The sequence below is a fragment of the Zea mays genome, chromosome 1 (genome assembly GCF_902167145.1).
Source record: "Zea mays cultivar B73 chromosome 1, Zm-B73-REFERENCE-NAM-5.0, whole genome shotgun sequence".
Lineage (NCBI taxonomy): Eukaryota > Viridiplantae > Streptophyta > Magnoliopsida > Poales > Poaceae > Zea > Zea mays.
Window position 1 is genome coordinate 42942338 of NC_050096.1, and position 16184 is coordinate 42958521.

Here is a 16184-nt window from a genome sequence, read left to right on the forward strand (position 1 = left end):
AAAAATATTGACTGCATTATATAGTTTTTGTGACTTATTTTTTTATATGGATAAATACAAAACAAAATTACAACCTATATTTAGAGAACTATTGGAGAACTCACATTTTTTTACTCCAAAAGTCATTTAGCAACTTCTTAAATATGTGATTTAGAGAGCTAAAATTTACATAACTATTGGAGTTGCTCTTACACCCCCCCCTTCGGTTGGAAGTTTCCGTGTTGTGGACCTCGCTAATCACTACGTCAGATACTAATAGATGATGTGGACATTTGCACAATTGGACTGCATGATCAGAGATCCAGACTGAGCATCATTCCGCAAGAGCACTGTTTGAACCAAAAAAGAGCTGGCGGACGGTCCGGTCCTGAGGCCGGACGGTCCGCGGTCCGGACAGTCCGCGCCTGTGGGCCGGACGGTCCGCGCGTGCGCAGAACAGATTAGGGTTCCGAGTTTTGTGCTACGGTTGTTAGTTATATTCGCGGAATTAGCTCGGAATCAGTTGTGTAAAGGGTCCAGCCCCCCTCCTCTATAAATAGAGAGGTCTACGGCCGATTTGTAATCATCAATCGAATCAATACAACTTCTATTCGCATTTTATCCTAAGAATAGTTCTAGTCTAGTTTAGGTTTAGCCTCTCAATCCCCAAATTCTCCGCCTCTCCTCGACTCTACGTCGATTAGAGGAGTCTAGGTCGGCCTGCCCGAGCCTAGACAACTCCTAGGATCTCTCCTTCCCGACGGGGTCCCTCCCGGGAGCGAGATCCAGGCGCCGTCGGCGATCTTCCGCCGCCCCTGTGCACGCGCGGACCGTCCGGCCCTAGGGCGCGGACCGTCCGGCCGTCAGGCAGAGGACCCAAGCTCCTGCATCAGGTCGCGGACCGTCCGGCCCCAGGCCGCGGACCGTCCACGCCTGACCAGAGAGCACCGCCTCCTCGCGCCAGGTCGCGGACCGTCCGGCCCTGTGCCGCGGACCGTCCGCGCCTAACCAGAGAGCACCGCCGCCGGTTCTTCTTGAGTATTTGGCGCTCCGAAAAAGCGTCAACATACTTTTTGGCGACTCCGCTGGGGAAATACATATCTAAGCTCATCAAATCGGCCCTCAATGGCCGGTTCAAGGGATAGCTCTGATATTTCTCAAAGCAACATCATAGAGCCGACTTGGGAAACCTTGCCGGCTGACGAGCAACTCCAGTTCGAGGAGCACAAGGAGCGGATGATCCAGGAGGCGAAGGCAAAGTTCTTGGCCAACTTCAAAGTGGACAGGAACAACAAAGTTGTCCGACATCGGGCGACGGATCCGGCTTCGCTCCAACCCACGCCAGATATCCCCAATGTAAGTAATACCAACGATCTGCAATCTCTTAGAAATTATGTAGAAGATCAGCGTGAACAGATGCAGAACATCATAGGGGGTATGCAAAGCGATCTTAAGAGACTAGTACGTGCATTTGATAAATCTAGTATCACAAATTTTCCTTCGCACGAGGTTGAGTTAGGAGGTAACACACGTAACACATCGGCTACAGGTTGTCACGACCAGTCACAACCCCTTTATGGGATGCCGATGGACACATACCCTAAGCAACCGCAAATCGGCAGCAAATCAGCCGATCTGGACATGCCCGGACCGTCCACACGTGAGCGCGGACCGTCCGGACCAACAACAGTCGGGCCGATTTTTAATGAGTTACCTAGATATGCGCCCGAACCACCACACACGACACAGAATCTAAACTATCCAGTCGGACCGTCCGCGTACAACAACGGACGGTCCGCACATAATCACGGACGGTCCGGGCCAATGTCCGGACAGTCCGCACATGACCTTTTTGAGGAGGATTGTTACCGGAATCCTCACCCGTCCCAGCAGCACTTCCCATCACACTATACAATGCATCAACCCATTAATTCAAGATCCAGAGCCCAGGAAAGCTTTCCGGCCCCACCCAGGAGGCCGGAAAGAAACGATCAAACCTATGACCCATATAGGGCAAATGAAAATGCACCACGTAACTCAAACCAATGGGGGGAAAGACAACATGCTAATATCCAGCCAACCCCACCTATGTTTGACCAGAGAGCCGGTGGTCTTGCACCAGCTGGCATTGATATAGTAAGGGAAGAAATAGCTGGGGCGTTCCGAGATAAGCTCGGAGTAAGCATGGTCCCTGGGGGGCAATCATATCGGAAACCTTATGACAGCCGATTTGATCACCACCCATACCCACAGGGAACCAGGATACCCGAATTCGCAAAAATTTCGGGTGATCAAGGGAAAAACACACGCGAACATATAGGCCAGTTCTTAGCACAATTGGGAGAATTGGCCGACACAGAGGCATTTCACGTACTTTTATTTTCATTATCGCTAACAGGAACCGCGTTTGCATGGTATGCCACTTTACCTCCTAATTCCATTTCATCATGGGGGGGATCTAGAACAAAAATTTCATGATCATTTTTTCTCCGGTGACTATGAGTTGGATTTGGTAGATTTAGTGTCGTTGCGACAGACAAAAGATGAATCGGTTAATGATTACATCCGGAGATTCCGAGATACAAGAAACCGATGCTTTCAAATTCATTTAGCAGAGAAACAGCTAGTAGGATTAGCCTTTAATGGTTTGCGATATTATTTAAAAGAAAGATTAGAAGGCATCCAATTTTTTACACTAGCACAGTTACACCAGAGAGCTTTGGCTTGCGAAAGCCGGAGCAAAGAAACTGCTAAAACAACGCGTCACAACGTACACATAGTAGAATGTGACCAAAGTAGCTCAGATGACGAATCAGCAGAAGTGTACGCTGCTGAAATGGTTTGGCCAAAGCAGGCCAAATCTTCGGCTTGTGCTTCCTTACAGCCGGTTCAAAAGAAACGGCAAGAGGAGGTAAAGTTTACATTTAATGTTGGTAAATGTGATAAAATATTTGATGAGTTACTTAAAAATGACAATATTAAAATAAATCACACTGTTCCATCCGCCGACGAGCTAAAACGTCGTGCGTACTGCAAGTGGCATAACTCATTTTCTCATGCCACTAATGATTGTAATGTATTTCGGCGACAGATTCAATCGGCCATTAACGAAGGACGATTGAAATTTCAGGAAATGCAGGTGGATACAGAGCCCTTTCCGATGAACATGATTGACTTCGAGGGCAAGAAGTCCTGGTTCGGCCAAATACAGTCGATAAAGGCAAAGGCAAGGAAACAATCATCGGCAATGCTAAAAAGGTCGATGGGGATTGTAAAGTTTCTTGCAGGAAAGTGGTGGCCGAAAAGACTCCCGATGGAGGGGAGACCCTGAAGGTGACCATCACAGCCTCTAGCACTGGGGGGCAAGCGCAGACAGGGAGACAGTTGCGGGAACCTGTGCTGTGCATCACGGACAGTCCGCCGTCTCGACGCGGACGGTCCGACACTTCTCCGGACGGTCCGGAGGACTCTGGTGGACGGTCTGGCCATGCTCAGGACTCGCAGCAACCACGTACCTTCAAACCACGACGACCAGAGATAGGTACGTGGAAAACAAATACATTTAAAGCAGCTGGTCGGCTGATCAAGCCTGGCCCGACTTTCGATCAATTGTTGTCTAAATATGTGAAAAAGAAGGCCGGCCCCAGTGACCGGCCACCGAAGCGACCCCGCTCACCCATTCATGAGCAACATCAGGTCAGGCCGATTGGACCACCTCACCAATCAGAAGAAATGAAAGGTCCTATTGTACAATTGAGACCTAACATGCCAACATGGACCCCTCCACCTCCTTATCCATCTATGCCATATCCATACACATACTTACCTCCACCATATGTCCCAAATCAAATGTGGGGTATGCCACCATATCCATTTGGAATGCCACAGTACCCCGCCTGGGGGGCACACCAAACATCCGTTTTTGATAGGTTGGCGCCGCCAGTGCAAGACCGATTGAGCGCTGCTGAATCCGGTCACCAGGCACAGGCCCAACAAGATTGCCGGACTACTCGGCCTCCTAGGCCGACCAATCCGGCAGGGGGGCATATGCCTGTAGCAACTCAAAGAACAACAAAAAAGGACATCATCAAAATAGGCACTGCAGATGTTGTCATACAGGGAGACAATAAAGGGCCGATGATTTTCGGCGAATCGACCAACACAACAGAAAAGGATACGGCTACCATCAAAACAGCCGATCCAAAATACTCCATGCCTCGATGGTGCCCAGCGGGATTGACACGATCCCAAAAGAGAAAATTACAGCGCCTAAGAGCAAAGGAGAGCCAGGAGAAGGAGGCGGAAAAGACATTTAATGACACACATCCACTATACCCGCCACCACAAAAGAAATGGAGACCGAAGGCCGTTGAGAAAAAACAAACGGCCACAGAAATAGAAAGTCAATCTGCACCAGGCGCGGACCGTCCGGCCCCTGCGCGCGGACCGTCCGCCGTTCACCAGGAAGTCTCTAGACAACCTGCACCAAGCACGAACCGTCCGGCCCCCGCACGCGGACTGTCCGGCCCCCGCACGCGGACCGTCCGCCGTTCACCAGGAAGCCTCCAACGACACGACAACATCAATGGAAGAGGACGACCTGCTGGGAGAAGATCTGGTCGACTACGAGGCTTCTCCAGAACGCCCAGGTATGGATGTAAATATTATTACATTTTCTGTTGATTGTACTATCATCGACGACGATGAACCTGTTGTTGCCCAGTTTGATTTTGGTCCTAAAGAAGCCGCCTTTACTAAACCAAAGGAATCGGTAAATCATTTAAAGCCGCTCTTCGTGCGCGGTCACATTGATGGGATACCGATTGCTAAGATGTTGGTAGACGGAGGGGCGGCTGTAAATCTAATGCCTTATTCATTATACAGAAAATCAGGTAAACAAGATGACGAACTTGTCAAGACCAACATGACCCTCAGCGGTGTTGGAACTGATAGTTCGATCAAAGCCAGGAGAGTCACGTCCGTTGAATTAACCATCGGGACTAAGACCCTTGCTGCTGCATTCTTCGTCGCTGATGTAGAAGGAAATTACAGTTTAATTCTAGGCAGAGATTGGATTCACGCCAATCAATGTATACCTTCTACATTACATCAAATGCTAATACAATGGGTAGGCGATGACATAGAACAAGTACATGCTGATGTATCGGCCTGCATCGCTGTGGCCGATGCCCCTGTACTCTGGACTTATGAGACTGCTACATGTCTCACAGGAGTAGATTTTTCTGATTATCAATTCATAAGTATAGATAAGAAAGGTTTCATTCCTGTAATGCTAGAGCCGATGGAGAATCGGCTAAATCCTAAATAAAGTTTAAATGATGAATACACACAAAACTCATGAGTCTCTAGCCACGGACAGTTCGGCTTCCAAGGCCGGATGGTCTGGTCTTTCACAAAAGGGTTCGAACTTTAAGACCGAACATACGTCACAGCAAAAGGATAGTATTACGGATGATCCGGTCCCCGAGACCGGAGAGTCCGCCGTCACACAAAGATCTTCTAATTCCTCTGTGGGAAACATAATAGAGGAATTCAGAGATCTTGATAAACTAGGACAGGGGTTTACATCGGCCGATCCTTTGGAGGAGATTGACATAGGAGATGGTAAAACTCCAAGGCCGACTTTTGTAAACAAGACCCTGGAGACCGATCCTAGAGATGAGATGATCGGTCTATTGAAGGAATATTCAGATTGCTTTGCTTGGAATTATACTGAAATGCCTGGATTAAGCCGAGAGATCGTAGAGCATCGGCTGCCTATTAAATCTGGTTTCAGACCTTTCAAGCAAAGAGCTAGAACATTTCGTCCAGATCTTCTCCCACGCATCAAGGACGAAATCCACCGGCTGCTAGAAGCTGATTTTATCAGACCTTGCAGATACGCAGAGTGGGTCTCCAATATTGTGCCGGTGGAGAAGAAGGAGTCAGGTAAACTTAGAGTATGCATTGATTTTCGCAATTTAAATAGAGCAACTCCAAAAGACGAATATCCCATGCCCATAGCCGACACATTAATCAATAATGCATCAGAAAATAGAATTATTAGCTTCCTTGATGGTAATGCCGGATATAATCAGATTTTCATGGCCGAAGAAGATGCGTCTAAAACGGCCTTTATATGTCCAGGCTTCATTGGTTTATTTGAGTGGGTTGTCATGACATTTGGTCTGAAAAATGCTGGTGCAACTTATCAGAGGGCTATGAATTTGATCTTCCATGAATTGTTAGGAAACACTGTGGAAGTTTACATTGATGATATTGTAGTCAAATCGGCTGAGTTTAGTTCTCATATAGTTGATTTGCGCAAAGCCTTTGATAAAATGCGTCAGTATGGTTTGAAAATGAACCCGCGTAAATGTGCTTTTGGAGTGTCGGCTGGTAAGTTTTTAGGATTTGTCATACATGAACATGGTATAGAGATAGATCCTGACCGAATCAAGTCTATTCGGAATGTGGGACCTCCGACCTGTAAAGTCGAGGTACAGAGGTTTCTCGGCAAGGTAAATTATTTACGGAGGTTTATTTCTAACCTAGCCGGGAAGATTGATGCGTTCACCTCTATTCTTCGGCTTAAGAATGATGCCGAATTCGCTTGGGGGGCAGAACAGCAAGAAGCATTTGATCTCATCAAAAAAATACTTATCTTCGGCTCCCGTATTAAGAGCACCACGAGCAGGAGCACCATTCCGATTATACATTGCAGCTGAGGATAAGGTCATTGGGGCTGTTCTGACACAAGAAACTGAGGGGAAGGAGCATGTGGTGACATATCTAAGCCGAAGGTTGGTGGATGCTGAAACAAGGTACACTTTTATTGAAAAGTTATGCTTATGCTTGTTTTTTGCATGCACCAAATGTAGATGTTATTTACTGTCTAGTCATTGCACTGTTTCTGGTCAAGCCGATGTGATCAAATACATGTTGCATAACCCAATTATGAGTGGTAGAATCGGTAAGTGGGCTTATGCACTCATAGAATATGACTTGGCCTATGAACCATTGAAATCTATGAAAGGTCAAGTCATAGCGGATTTCATTGTAGAACATCGGGTTAATGATATTCATGAACTAGACCTGTCATACCTCACTATTACTCCTTGGACTTTATATTTTGATGGATCGGTTTGCAATGAAGGGCAAGGAATTGGCATTGTGCTTGTTTCACCAAGTAATGTCTCCTTTGACTTCTCTAGCCGATTGAAAACTTATTGCACTAATAATCAAGCCGAATATGAGGCCCTCTTATTCGGTTTGGAACTCTTAAATTGTATGGGAGTAAAACATGTGAAGGCATTTGGTGATTCTCAGCTGGTCGTCCAACAGGTGTTAGAAGAATATCAGTGTTTTGATGGTACTTTAAATAGTTACCTTGAAAAATATTGGAGCATAATCCATTCTTTTGACGAATTCAGTATTCGGCATATCTCTAGAGTTGAGAATCATAGAGCCAACAATTTGGCACAAGATGCATCAGGTTATCGGATAAAGCGAGGGAGATTTCACAACACTGAAAATCTGATAACCAGTGCAGGGCCAAATCAACAGGCCGCGGACCGTCCGCGTGAAGGCGCCGGACCGTCCGAGGTTGCCAGGAAAGTTCTCCTAGTCGATTCGGCTGATAATGAAGCCGATGCAAGTGATTGGAGAACGCCCATAACAAATTATTTACGAAATCCCAATGTCAGGACAGATAAGAATATTCGGCGTACAACTTTCAAGTATGTTTTGATGAGTGATGAACTCTACCGCCGAACAGTCAACGACGTCCTGCTTAAGTGCTTGGGCCCAGATGATGCTATATTAGCCATGGCCGAAGTGCATGAAGGAATTTGTGGTACCCATCAATCGGCTCCAAAGATGAAATGGTTGTTGCGAAGGTCTGGTTTTTATTGGCCTAACATGATAGCTGATTGTTTCAAGTACTACAAGGGTTGCCAAGTGTGTCAAAAATTCGGTGACCTACAGTTGGTCCCTGCAGCCGAATTACATCCTATCATCAAGCCTTGGCCTTTCAGAGGATGGGGATTAGACTTTATTGGAGAAATTCATCCTTCATCATCAAAGGGACATCAGTTCGTGTTAGTTGCCACTGACTACTTTACCAAATGGACTAAAGTCGTTGCTCTGAAAAACATGACACACAAGGAGGTAATTGAGTTCATAACTGAGCATATTATTCATAGATTCGGCATTCCCCAGACCTTGACTACAGATCAAGGGACTTCTTTTATGTCAAAGGAGGTACGCAAATTTGCTGAATTATACAGAATTAAGCTGCTTAATTCATCTCCATATTATGCTCAGGCCAATGGACAGGCTGAGTCTAGTAATAGGACATTGATTAGTTTGATAAAAAAGAAGATATCTGATAATCCTAAACATTGGCATAAGATTTTGTCCGAAGCTTTATGGGCTCATAGAATATCTAAACATAGTGCTACTAAAGTATCTCCTTTTGAGCTTGTCTATGGGCAGGAAGCAGTATTGCCTGTGGAAATAAGTTTGAATGCTGTCAGGTTCGCCAGACAAAATGATCTAACTGTCACTGATTATTATAATTCAATGATGGATAATATTGATGAAGTGACCGACAAGAGGGTGATAGCTTTGGGAGCAATAGAAAAGGACAAGATTATGGTAGCCAGGGCCTACAATAAGAAGGTCAAAGCAAAGTCATTTCAAGTAGGGAATCTGGTGTGGAAGACCATCTTGCCTCTAAGAAATAAAGACCGGAAGTTTAGAAAATGGTCGCCAAGCTGGGAGGGTCCTTATAAAGTAAAACAGGTAATGTCTGGTAACGCCTATTTACTACAAACATTACAAGGCAAGGATTTACCAAAGGCTTTGAATGGGCGTTTCCTCAAACAGTACCATCCTAGTATGTGGCAAGATGCCTAAGAGAACCGATGTGATCACATCGAGTTAGTTGCTTTTGGTTCGCCCAGCTCCACCAAAAGGCAGGGGGGCATATGTTTGAACCAAAAAAGAGCTGGCGGACGGTCCGGCCCTGAGGCCGGACAGTCTGCGGTCCGGACAGTCCGCGCCTGTGGGCCGGACGGTCCGCGCGTGCGCAGAACAGATTAGGGTTCCGAGTTTTGTGCTACGGTTGTTAGCTATATTCGCGGAATTAGCTCGGAATCAGTTGTGTAAAGGGTCCAGCCCCCCTCCTCTATAAATAGAGAGGTCTACGGCCGATTTGTAATCATCAATCGAATCAATACAACTTCTATTCGCATTTTATCCTAGGAATAGTTCTAGTCTAGTTTAGGTTTAGCCTCTCAATCCCCAAATTCTCCGCCTCTCCTCGACTCTACGTCGATTAGAGGAGTCTAGGTCGGCCTGCCCGAGCCTAGACAACTCCTAGGATCTCTCCTCCCCGACGGGGTCCCTCCCGGGAGCGAGATCCAGGCGCCGTCGGCGATCTTCCGCCGCCCCTGTGCACGCGCGGACCGTCCGGCCGTCAGGCAGAGGACCCAAGCTCCTGCATCAGGTCGCGGACCGTCTGGCCCCAGGCCGCGGACCGTCCGCGCCTGACCAGAGAGCACCGCCGCCTCGCGCCAGGTCGCGGACCGTCCGGCCCTGTGCCGCGGACCGTCCGCGCCTGACCAGAGAGCACCGCCGCCGGTTCTTCTTGAGTATTTGACGCTCCGAAAAAGCGTCAACAAGCACTGACATGGACAATTGGAGCTGAAGCTTTACTCGCCAGGTTTAATAGTCATTATTAAACCTAAATAAAATAGCGAAGTCTTTACAGTTTATCATGCTCGAGAACACTGACAGCATTCAACTGTCAAGCTGTTCAACTCGTCCTGATTATTCCCAATTCAAAACGGACTCTCCTTCATTTTATTCGTACGAAGATCCATTTGTGGAGCTCAGATCAGGTGCTTCATGCATCCTTAAATCTGTAGCCAAGACACCATTACTCTTTCAGCGAAATAACAAGGATTTAATACATGGCAGGATTTGCCAGTGGTTAGGCAAGTGGTATCTCAGATCAAGATGGCCGTGTAAAAGGTTAGTTTCATACCCCAAACTTCTTCTTTGTGAGAGCAAGCAGCACTTGAGGGTCCTGCTTGGTCTGCGTGCACGCGTCAATCTTGTTCATTTCCTATCATACATTTTTCATGGCGTCATGATATAAAAATCATTAGATTAATGACATGAACATGCAGTGAAAACTATACCTCGATGAATTTCTGTATGTGAACTCTCCCTTGGGTGATGTCACAATTCTTCATGCCAGCAAAAAATATCTGAAAACCTTCGATGAATGGTGCGTATGCAATGTCCACCTATGCCAAGATCAAACACCATCACTAGTACTTGTGAATCACTAGTGCCTCTCCCCTTAGTTAAGAGTTCAGGTACAACGTTTATGACAAGCTAATTAGTTCAAAGTAAACTAATTAGATCGTCCTAAACACTTTACTTTTTTTTAGGAAAACGGAGAGAATAATTAGGATAAGGCATTAAAACATTTCTGCAAAATTACCAGATTAAGTTGGCCAAGGAAGAAAGGGCCATCATCGAATTTTAACAGGGCGCTGTCGATTTTGTCCAGAGCAGCAACTGCCGATCAAGAAAGTTTCTTGGATCAAGAACCAGCATCTGCACAATCATAAATCAATAAAACCAAATGCATTTTTTTCAGTTCTTGCCAGCTTCAGTGGTCATGGCCCCCTCAGATCTAAGCGCGTCGAGAAACGCCCGGTTGAAAGCGTCTGAATACCCCAGCAGCTCTTCTGCGAACCTTTGCCTTTCAGGATCCTGAGACGACCAACTAGATCAGCAACCTAAGAAGGCCATGCTACATTGCTACTGCTATCATGCATGCGGTGGACGGGTGGAGTACAGGTACAGCTATGAACATATGATGAACTCACGTCGGTGATGGTAAGTTTGGGTCCGTCGAAGTTGCTATCGATGTACTTTATCAGATCCAAGCTCTCTCCTATGACCCTCTTGTTGTGCTCCAACGAAGGCACCTGTCCGGAAGGATCGCAAAAACTCATCAAGTGGTAGGACATGATCTCGAGCTTCTTTTTTACCGTGCAAAACTAGCCAGCCACACCTGATTGTTGGGGTAAACCTCCTTATACCATCCAGGCTTATCTGCCATGTTCATAGGGACTAGCTTGATCTTCTCCTGCAAACCCTGGTTCCCCCAAAGCAACAGTGAAAATTTTGAAGGCATGTACAGAGGGAGATTCAAGCTAGGTTGAGTTGAATACCTTGTAATTCCTCGTGATCCATGCCCGTTGCGCATACGGGCAAACGTAGGACATATACAATCTGCAGCTCTAGTTTCAGATACGAAAAATGGCAGCAGTGAGAGACGAATTAAAGTGATATGAGCAATAGCAAGAACGTTAAACGCTGCTTAATTGCATGTCCAGCTTGTGGTCTAAAATATTTGGTCATATCCAAACCCAACTTGAGAGAGCAAGGCAAACGTTCGACCTGGTTGTGCCATCATAGAGAGGTGGCTGCTCAGAAGCAGATGTCAAGGTAGGAGGAAGGGCTTCCATATCAAACCTACACACGGAAGGAAAGATAGCGATGATATGGTACTCTGTTTCATGTCCAACTATATCGTATGATCATCGTAAGAAGTAAAAAACAAAAGAAAAAAAACTGTCAAGAACCTGTCAGCCGGTGATACTACAACTGCCTCCAGCGGTGATACGAACAGGAAAAATTATGCCTTTCGCAAGTAAAATTATGGCGCTGTTAATAAACAAGAGCATGCAAGATGGCAGCAGCAAGCAAGGCCAGTCAGAGATGACAGGGAAGCCGAAGGAAAATTAGTTCAGCTCGAGCGTCAGCAGTGACGAGTAGCCAAAACACTGAGTGAGTGGTAATGGCTGAAGCCGCGTCTTCCATGCGCCGGGTCACAATGAGCAATACATTCGTTGGAAGTTGGAGGTTATTATTCAAACATCTAACAGTTCTTCAATAGGAGACTATTGATTTTCCAGCAGTTCTTCGTTGTTACGGTTGCATCCTGACTGACCGCAGTAAGGAGAGGATTTGAGGGCTTCCCTACTTTAGAAAGCTTGAGTAAGGCCCAGCTGAAGATGATTGCATGAACCTCTATATGTGGATGAATGCAGAACGATTAGATTGCTACTTGTCATTGTCATAGTTACATTTTTTTTATCCACAAGTACTAGCCAATGTTGTAATACCGATACACTGTTCTTCTCATATGTGCATATCACATTTAATAAAAAAACAATGGAGAAAATTGACCAGATAATTACTAAGAAATTCTGGCTGCTGATCCTTAGCAGAACCTCAATCATTTTGTTAGTATCTTAATACTTGCATAATTGAACCTCTATTTTCCTAGGATTCCATTATTCTTTCGGTCTTTCCTTGTCGTCTTGTCTTATGTTCCTGGTCATCTTGATTCTTGAGTCTTCTCGACCTTCAATTTAGGGTTTAGGGTCGGATTTGACCACAAGTTCTCTTACATTTGTTTCCAAATGGAAGTTGCCCGCCACATTTAAGCGAACGGAATGTTTGGCGCAACCGATGATCATAAAGGATTATAAATTGATCCCTTGTCAGCCTTGGCTAGTACCTCTCGACTTCATATACTTATGAACACCTCTTGAGGCAATATAAACTCACTCCACTCACTTGCAACTTATAGTTCATCATTTAAGTTAGATCACAAAGCTCCTAGCGCATTGCATATTCTTGTTACAACTTGTGACATTAGTTGAGTGAATTGGGCTAGTTACACTCATACTACTCCTAGTAATTGTTATCACCTAGATGACCTAGACTTCGTGGGATCATTGGCAAGCTATCAAAGATTATTGTTGGCTCTGGTCATTATTGTGAGAGGCTCTTGTGCTCATTCCTCATGGGAGGAACGTAGAGAGAAACTATAGTAAAATTGTGCCTTATTGAAGTGTCTCTCTAGAGTGATTCTTGTGGTGTCCTTATTGTGGCCTTAATATGTTATGCCAATCAACATGCGAATCATTTAGTTTGGACTCGAGGACGTAAATTGATGCCAAACAACCAAACCTTATAGATATATCTTATGTTATCTCCTGGCCCATTTGATTTGCACCCTATACCTATTCTTGAGACTACATCTACTTGTTGTACCATATTTGCCTTTTTAGCCTTGTGTAGATTTTATAAATGAGTTTTATCTCACGATAAGTTTGATTGTGCAAGTACATTCTTCCACATCCATCAACTTGGCTTTAGTGATAAGTTTGAGTTTTGTAGAACAATTTTTATAGGCCATTTACTCCCTAGCTATCTAGATGCTTTGTCGTTTGCCTGACATTGTTAGGCTGGGACGTCTTGAATCTGACATGGAAAGTCAAAGTTGTTCATTGCTTTGCAACCATGATTAGCAACCTTCGCTTGGCTTTAATTCGTACCGGCTTCTACTACTACAATATTTTTGTCTCATAGATTACAGCTGCAGCAGTCCAAATAGTCGGCCTTAATCCGAAGCGAACATAGCCTAGTGGTGAAGGCGGTGGTGCCCTTTCACCTGATCGAGGTTTCGACTCTCGGTTTCGCACAAAAAATAATTCCCTCGCTGCGTCCCACCCGCTCCGGTGTACAATCCACGCTGGGCCGTGATGCGAGAGATTCGACCCGTGATGCGAAGGGGGGCCAGGGTTCGAGGGTTTTCTCGGTGGAAACAGTGGTTCAGGTCTTTCTACTATGTAAACCGAGAGGGCGATTATTCCCTCCCCAACGAGTTTTTTTTTTCCTTTTTTTAGTAGCAACCATGATTCATGATAATGCTTTGCCGTATTGCATAGGTGGGTTAGCCATTCGAATATATTGTTTGGCAGCATCATGTGTTTGGTTGGCCCTTATATATAATCCTTTTTCTTCTTAATTAAAAGTCAGAGCTCTTGACATTATAAAAAAACATTTGACAGAATACATGGCATATCATTCTCTCTCCCCACCCTTTCATATACAGTGACGTAAACACACCACGAAAGCTATAATATCAGGACAACTAGTTTGTTTTCAGAAGTACAACCCAGTATAGAGGACCATGTCTTATTGAAAACCATATATGTAGTATTCATTATTCAAGCACACAAATGACTAAACAAGTGTCGATCTACTATGCTGGTATTTCTGTCGAGAGTCATCCTCGGCCGCAAGCTTTAAGCAATCTGGAGGTTAAAATGATGGTCAAATGTTTTGAAATTAGCTGAACAAATAGATTAATCAAGACAGAAAAAACTAAGAAATATCAATACCCCAAGCCGCTTCTTTGTCTGCTCAAGTAAAAACTGTGGGTCCTGTTTAGTCTGTGTGTATGCATCAATCTTGTCCACTTCCTAAAATATACCAATCCACGAGTTAAAATTTCTCCTCGATAAAGCATTATCAAGAAAACTGTTTGCATTGGGCCATTCAGCCTGGTCATTAGGATAAAAGGGTCATTTCAAACAATGTGAGTGAATGTACTACAAACATAAAGCTCTAGCCTATTAATGTCCATCAGTCTGAATTACCTCAATGAACTTCTGAAGGTTGGGTCTGCCCTTTGTAATATCATAGTTCTTTATGTTGGAATAGAATATCTGAAACCTCTCGATGAATGGTACATACGCAATGTCCACCTGTAGTGAAATTACACATCACGGACGACAAAGCCACATGACAACCGAAGCCCACATTCATAATATGAACTCTTTCTAATAGAGATTTTATTTTGAACCATGCTGCAGAGAGGAGGATTCCTAGTGTCCAGTGACATACCAGACTGAACTGACCAAGGGAGAATGGACCCTCGTTGAATTTCCCGAGGGCGTCTTCTATTTTATCCAAAGCAGCGACTGATGTACAGACATGGCATGAGACAAATAGCATCATATAAGAAAAAGCCTTTTTAAACAAATCAAACATGTGAATTAGTTATTTTACCAGCTTCCTCAGACACATCTTCCTTGGAGACTATACAAAAGTATAATGCTTTGTTAAATGCATCAGTATATGCAAGCAGCTCCTCAGCGAACTGCTTTTTTGAAGGATCCTGTGAAGAATCAAGAGTCCAGAGGTTAACAAGCCTGAAAAAGCACTTATTTTTGCAAGTGCTACATTGATGGCGATCTGATGTATTCTTACCTCTGGGAGCAACGATGGGCCTTCAAAGTTGCTGTCAATGTACTTGACCAGATCCAAACTCTCACCTTTCACCTGGTTGTTGTGCTCCAGAGAAGGCACCTGCCCGAAAAGAAAAACAAGGGTTAATCCTACATTAAAAGAGAATGTAAAACAAAGTTTCCATGAACCTTGGAAAAATTGAACATAAAAGGTCGTAAGGGGGTAGCAGATTAACCAAACATACCTTGTTTTCTGGATAAACCTTCTCCTTGTACCATGTTGGCCTGTCAGCAAGATCGATGGCGACTATCTTAATCTTGTCCTGCAAACCCTGGACAAACGACCGGGAGCAGAAAAGGTTTCAGTTTTCCTTTTAAGAAAGACACCACAAAAGAGAACCGCTTCTGAAAATCGAAGAACAGTGGTGGTGGTGAACTGGTGATGGCACCTTGTAGTTCCTGGCAATCCAAGCGCGCTGCGCGTACGGGCAATGATAGGCAACGTACAGCCTTCACGAGACTCAAAAAAGGGTTAACTTCTAGTTCCTGGTCTGCACAATTGAAGATTTATAATTAATGGGTCGAAAACCTACCTGGTGGTGCCATCGAAGAGGGGAGGGGGCTCGGAGGCGGAGGTCAGGGGAGATGGCAGCACTTCCTTCACGGAGCTGGACGAGAAGGAGGAAGAATTGTTCCATTAAAAAGCTCAGAAAAGAATCTCCTTCGCAGAAATTCAGCGCTTGGTTCTGCTCAGTTCTCAGTTCTCACCTTGCAGGCGCGGCGGCTGCCATGGCGACGATAACGGTTTGTGAGGAGCTTCGATCGCGGAGGCGGAGGTGGTAATGAGCTGCATCTTCTTGTCGCGGGCAGCGAATCTTTATACGCGGCGAGGGAAAGGGAGAGGACGCGGGGGCGGTGGTGGAGGCGGGCGTCAATGCTGACGGGCAGCTAGGGAAAGCGAGCGAATTCATGGGAAGCGAGTGATTGAAATGTGTGAATCGTGTCGTGTTCGTGTGACGGACTGATTGGATGACAGGGTCCCCAGCCGTCCTGGTCCTGGGCACCTCGCTGGCT

At 45.4% G+C, this 16184-nt stretch overlaps 2 protein-coding genes across 4 annotated transcripts; both read right to left on the reverse strand.

Moving 5' to 3' along the window:
* Positions 1–9669: 9669 nt before the first annotated feature.
* Positions 9670–11852, reverse strand: LOC100281225 (uncharacterized). Of its 2 annotated transcripts, none has more exons than XM_008676104.4 (10): positions 11649–11852; positions 11464–11538; positions 11235–11303; positions 11075–11158; positions 10887–10988; positions 10662–10770; positions 10496–10572; positions 10188–10295; positions 10031–10111; positions 9670–9905 (listed from the first exon to the last, which is right to left on the reverse strand). In XM_008676104.4, exons 3-10 carry the CDS (start codon positions 11286–11288, stop codon positions 9900–9902), a joined length of 621 nt encoding a protein of 206 aa, XP_008674326.1. In that variant the 5' UTR covers positions 11289–11303; positions 11464–11538; positions 11649–11852; the 3' UTR covers positions 9670–9899. The 2 variants fall into 2 exon arrangements, with proteins under 2 accessions (XP_008674326.1, NP_001147616.1); NM_001154144.2 differs by having other exon boundaries at positions 9708–9905; positions 11235–11295; positions 11649–11705.
* A 2029-nt stretch (positions 11853–13881) lies between these two features.
* LOC100282747 (uncharacterized) lies at positions 13882–16184 on the reverse strand. Of its 2 annotated transcripts, none has more exons than XM_035967204.1 (10): positions 15879–16184; positions 15704–15778; positions 15560–15620; positions 15356–15433; positions 15133–15231; positions 14932–15040; positions 14767–14843; positions 14520–14627; positions 14262–14342; positions 13882–14174 (listed from the first exon to the last, which is right to left on the reverse strand). In XM_035967204.1, exons 1-10 carry the CDS (start codon positions 16079–16081, stop codon positions 14166–14168), a joined length of 900 nt encoding a protein of 299 aa, XP_035823097.1. In that variant the 5' UTR covers positions 16082–16184; the 3' UTR covers positions 13882–14165. The 2 variants fall into 2 exon arrangements, with proteins under 2 accessions (XP_035823097.1, NP_001149125.3); NM_001155653.3 differs by having other exon boundaries at positions 15356–15442; positions 15879–16105.

Excerpts from the sequence above, each read along its gene's own strand:
- LOC100282747 (NM_001155653.3), bottom strand. The coding sequence starts at position 16,081 with ATGAATTCGCTCGCTTTCCCTAGCTGCCCGTCAGCATTGACGCCCGCC. Across the intron at positions 15,779-15,878 it reads GCAGCCGCCGCGCCTGCAAG|CTCCGTGAAGGAAGTGCTGC; the intron begins GTGAGAACTGAG and ends CTTCTCGTCCAG. Across the intron at positions 15,041-15,132 it reads GCCCATCGTTGCTCCCAGAG|GATCCTTCAAAAAAGCAGTT; the intron begins GTAAGAATACAT and ends GATTCTTCACAG.
- LOC100281225 (NM_001154144.2), bottom strand. The coding sequence starts at position 11,531 with ATGGAAGCCCTTCCTCCTACCTTGACATCTGCTTCTGAGCAGCCACCT. Across the intron at positions 10,989-11,074 it reads AGGTTTACCCCAACAATCAG|GTGCCTTCGTTGGAGCACAA; the intron begins GTGTGGCTGGCT and ends CCTTCCGGACAG. Across the intron at positions 10,296-10,495 it reads TCCTTGGCCAACTTAATCTG|GTGGACATTGCATACGCACC; the intron begins GTAATTTTGCAG and ends ATCTTGGCATAG.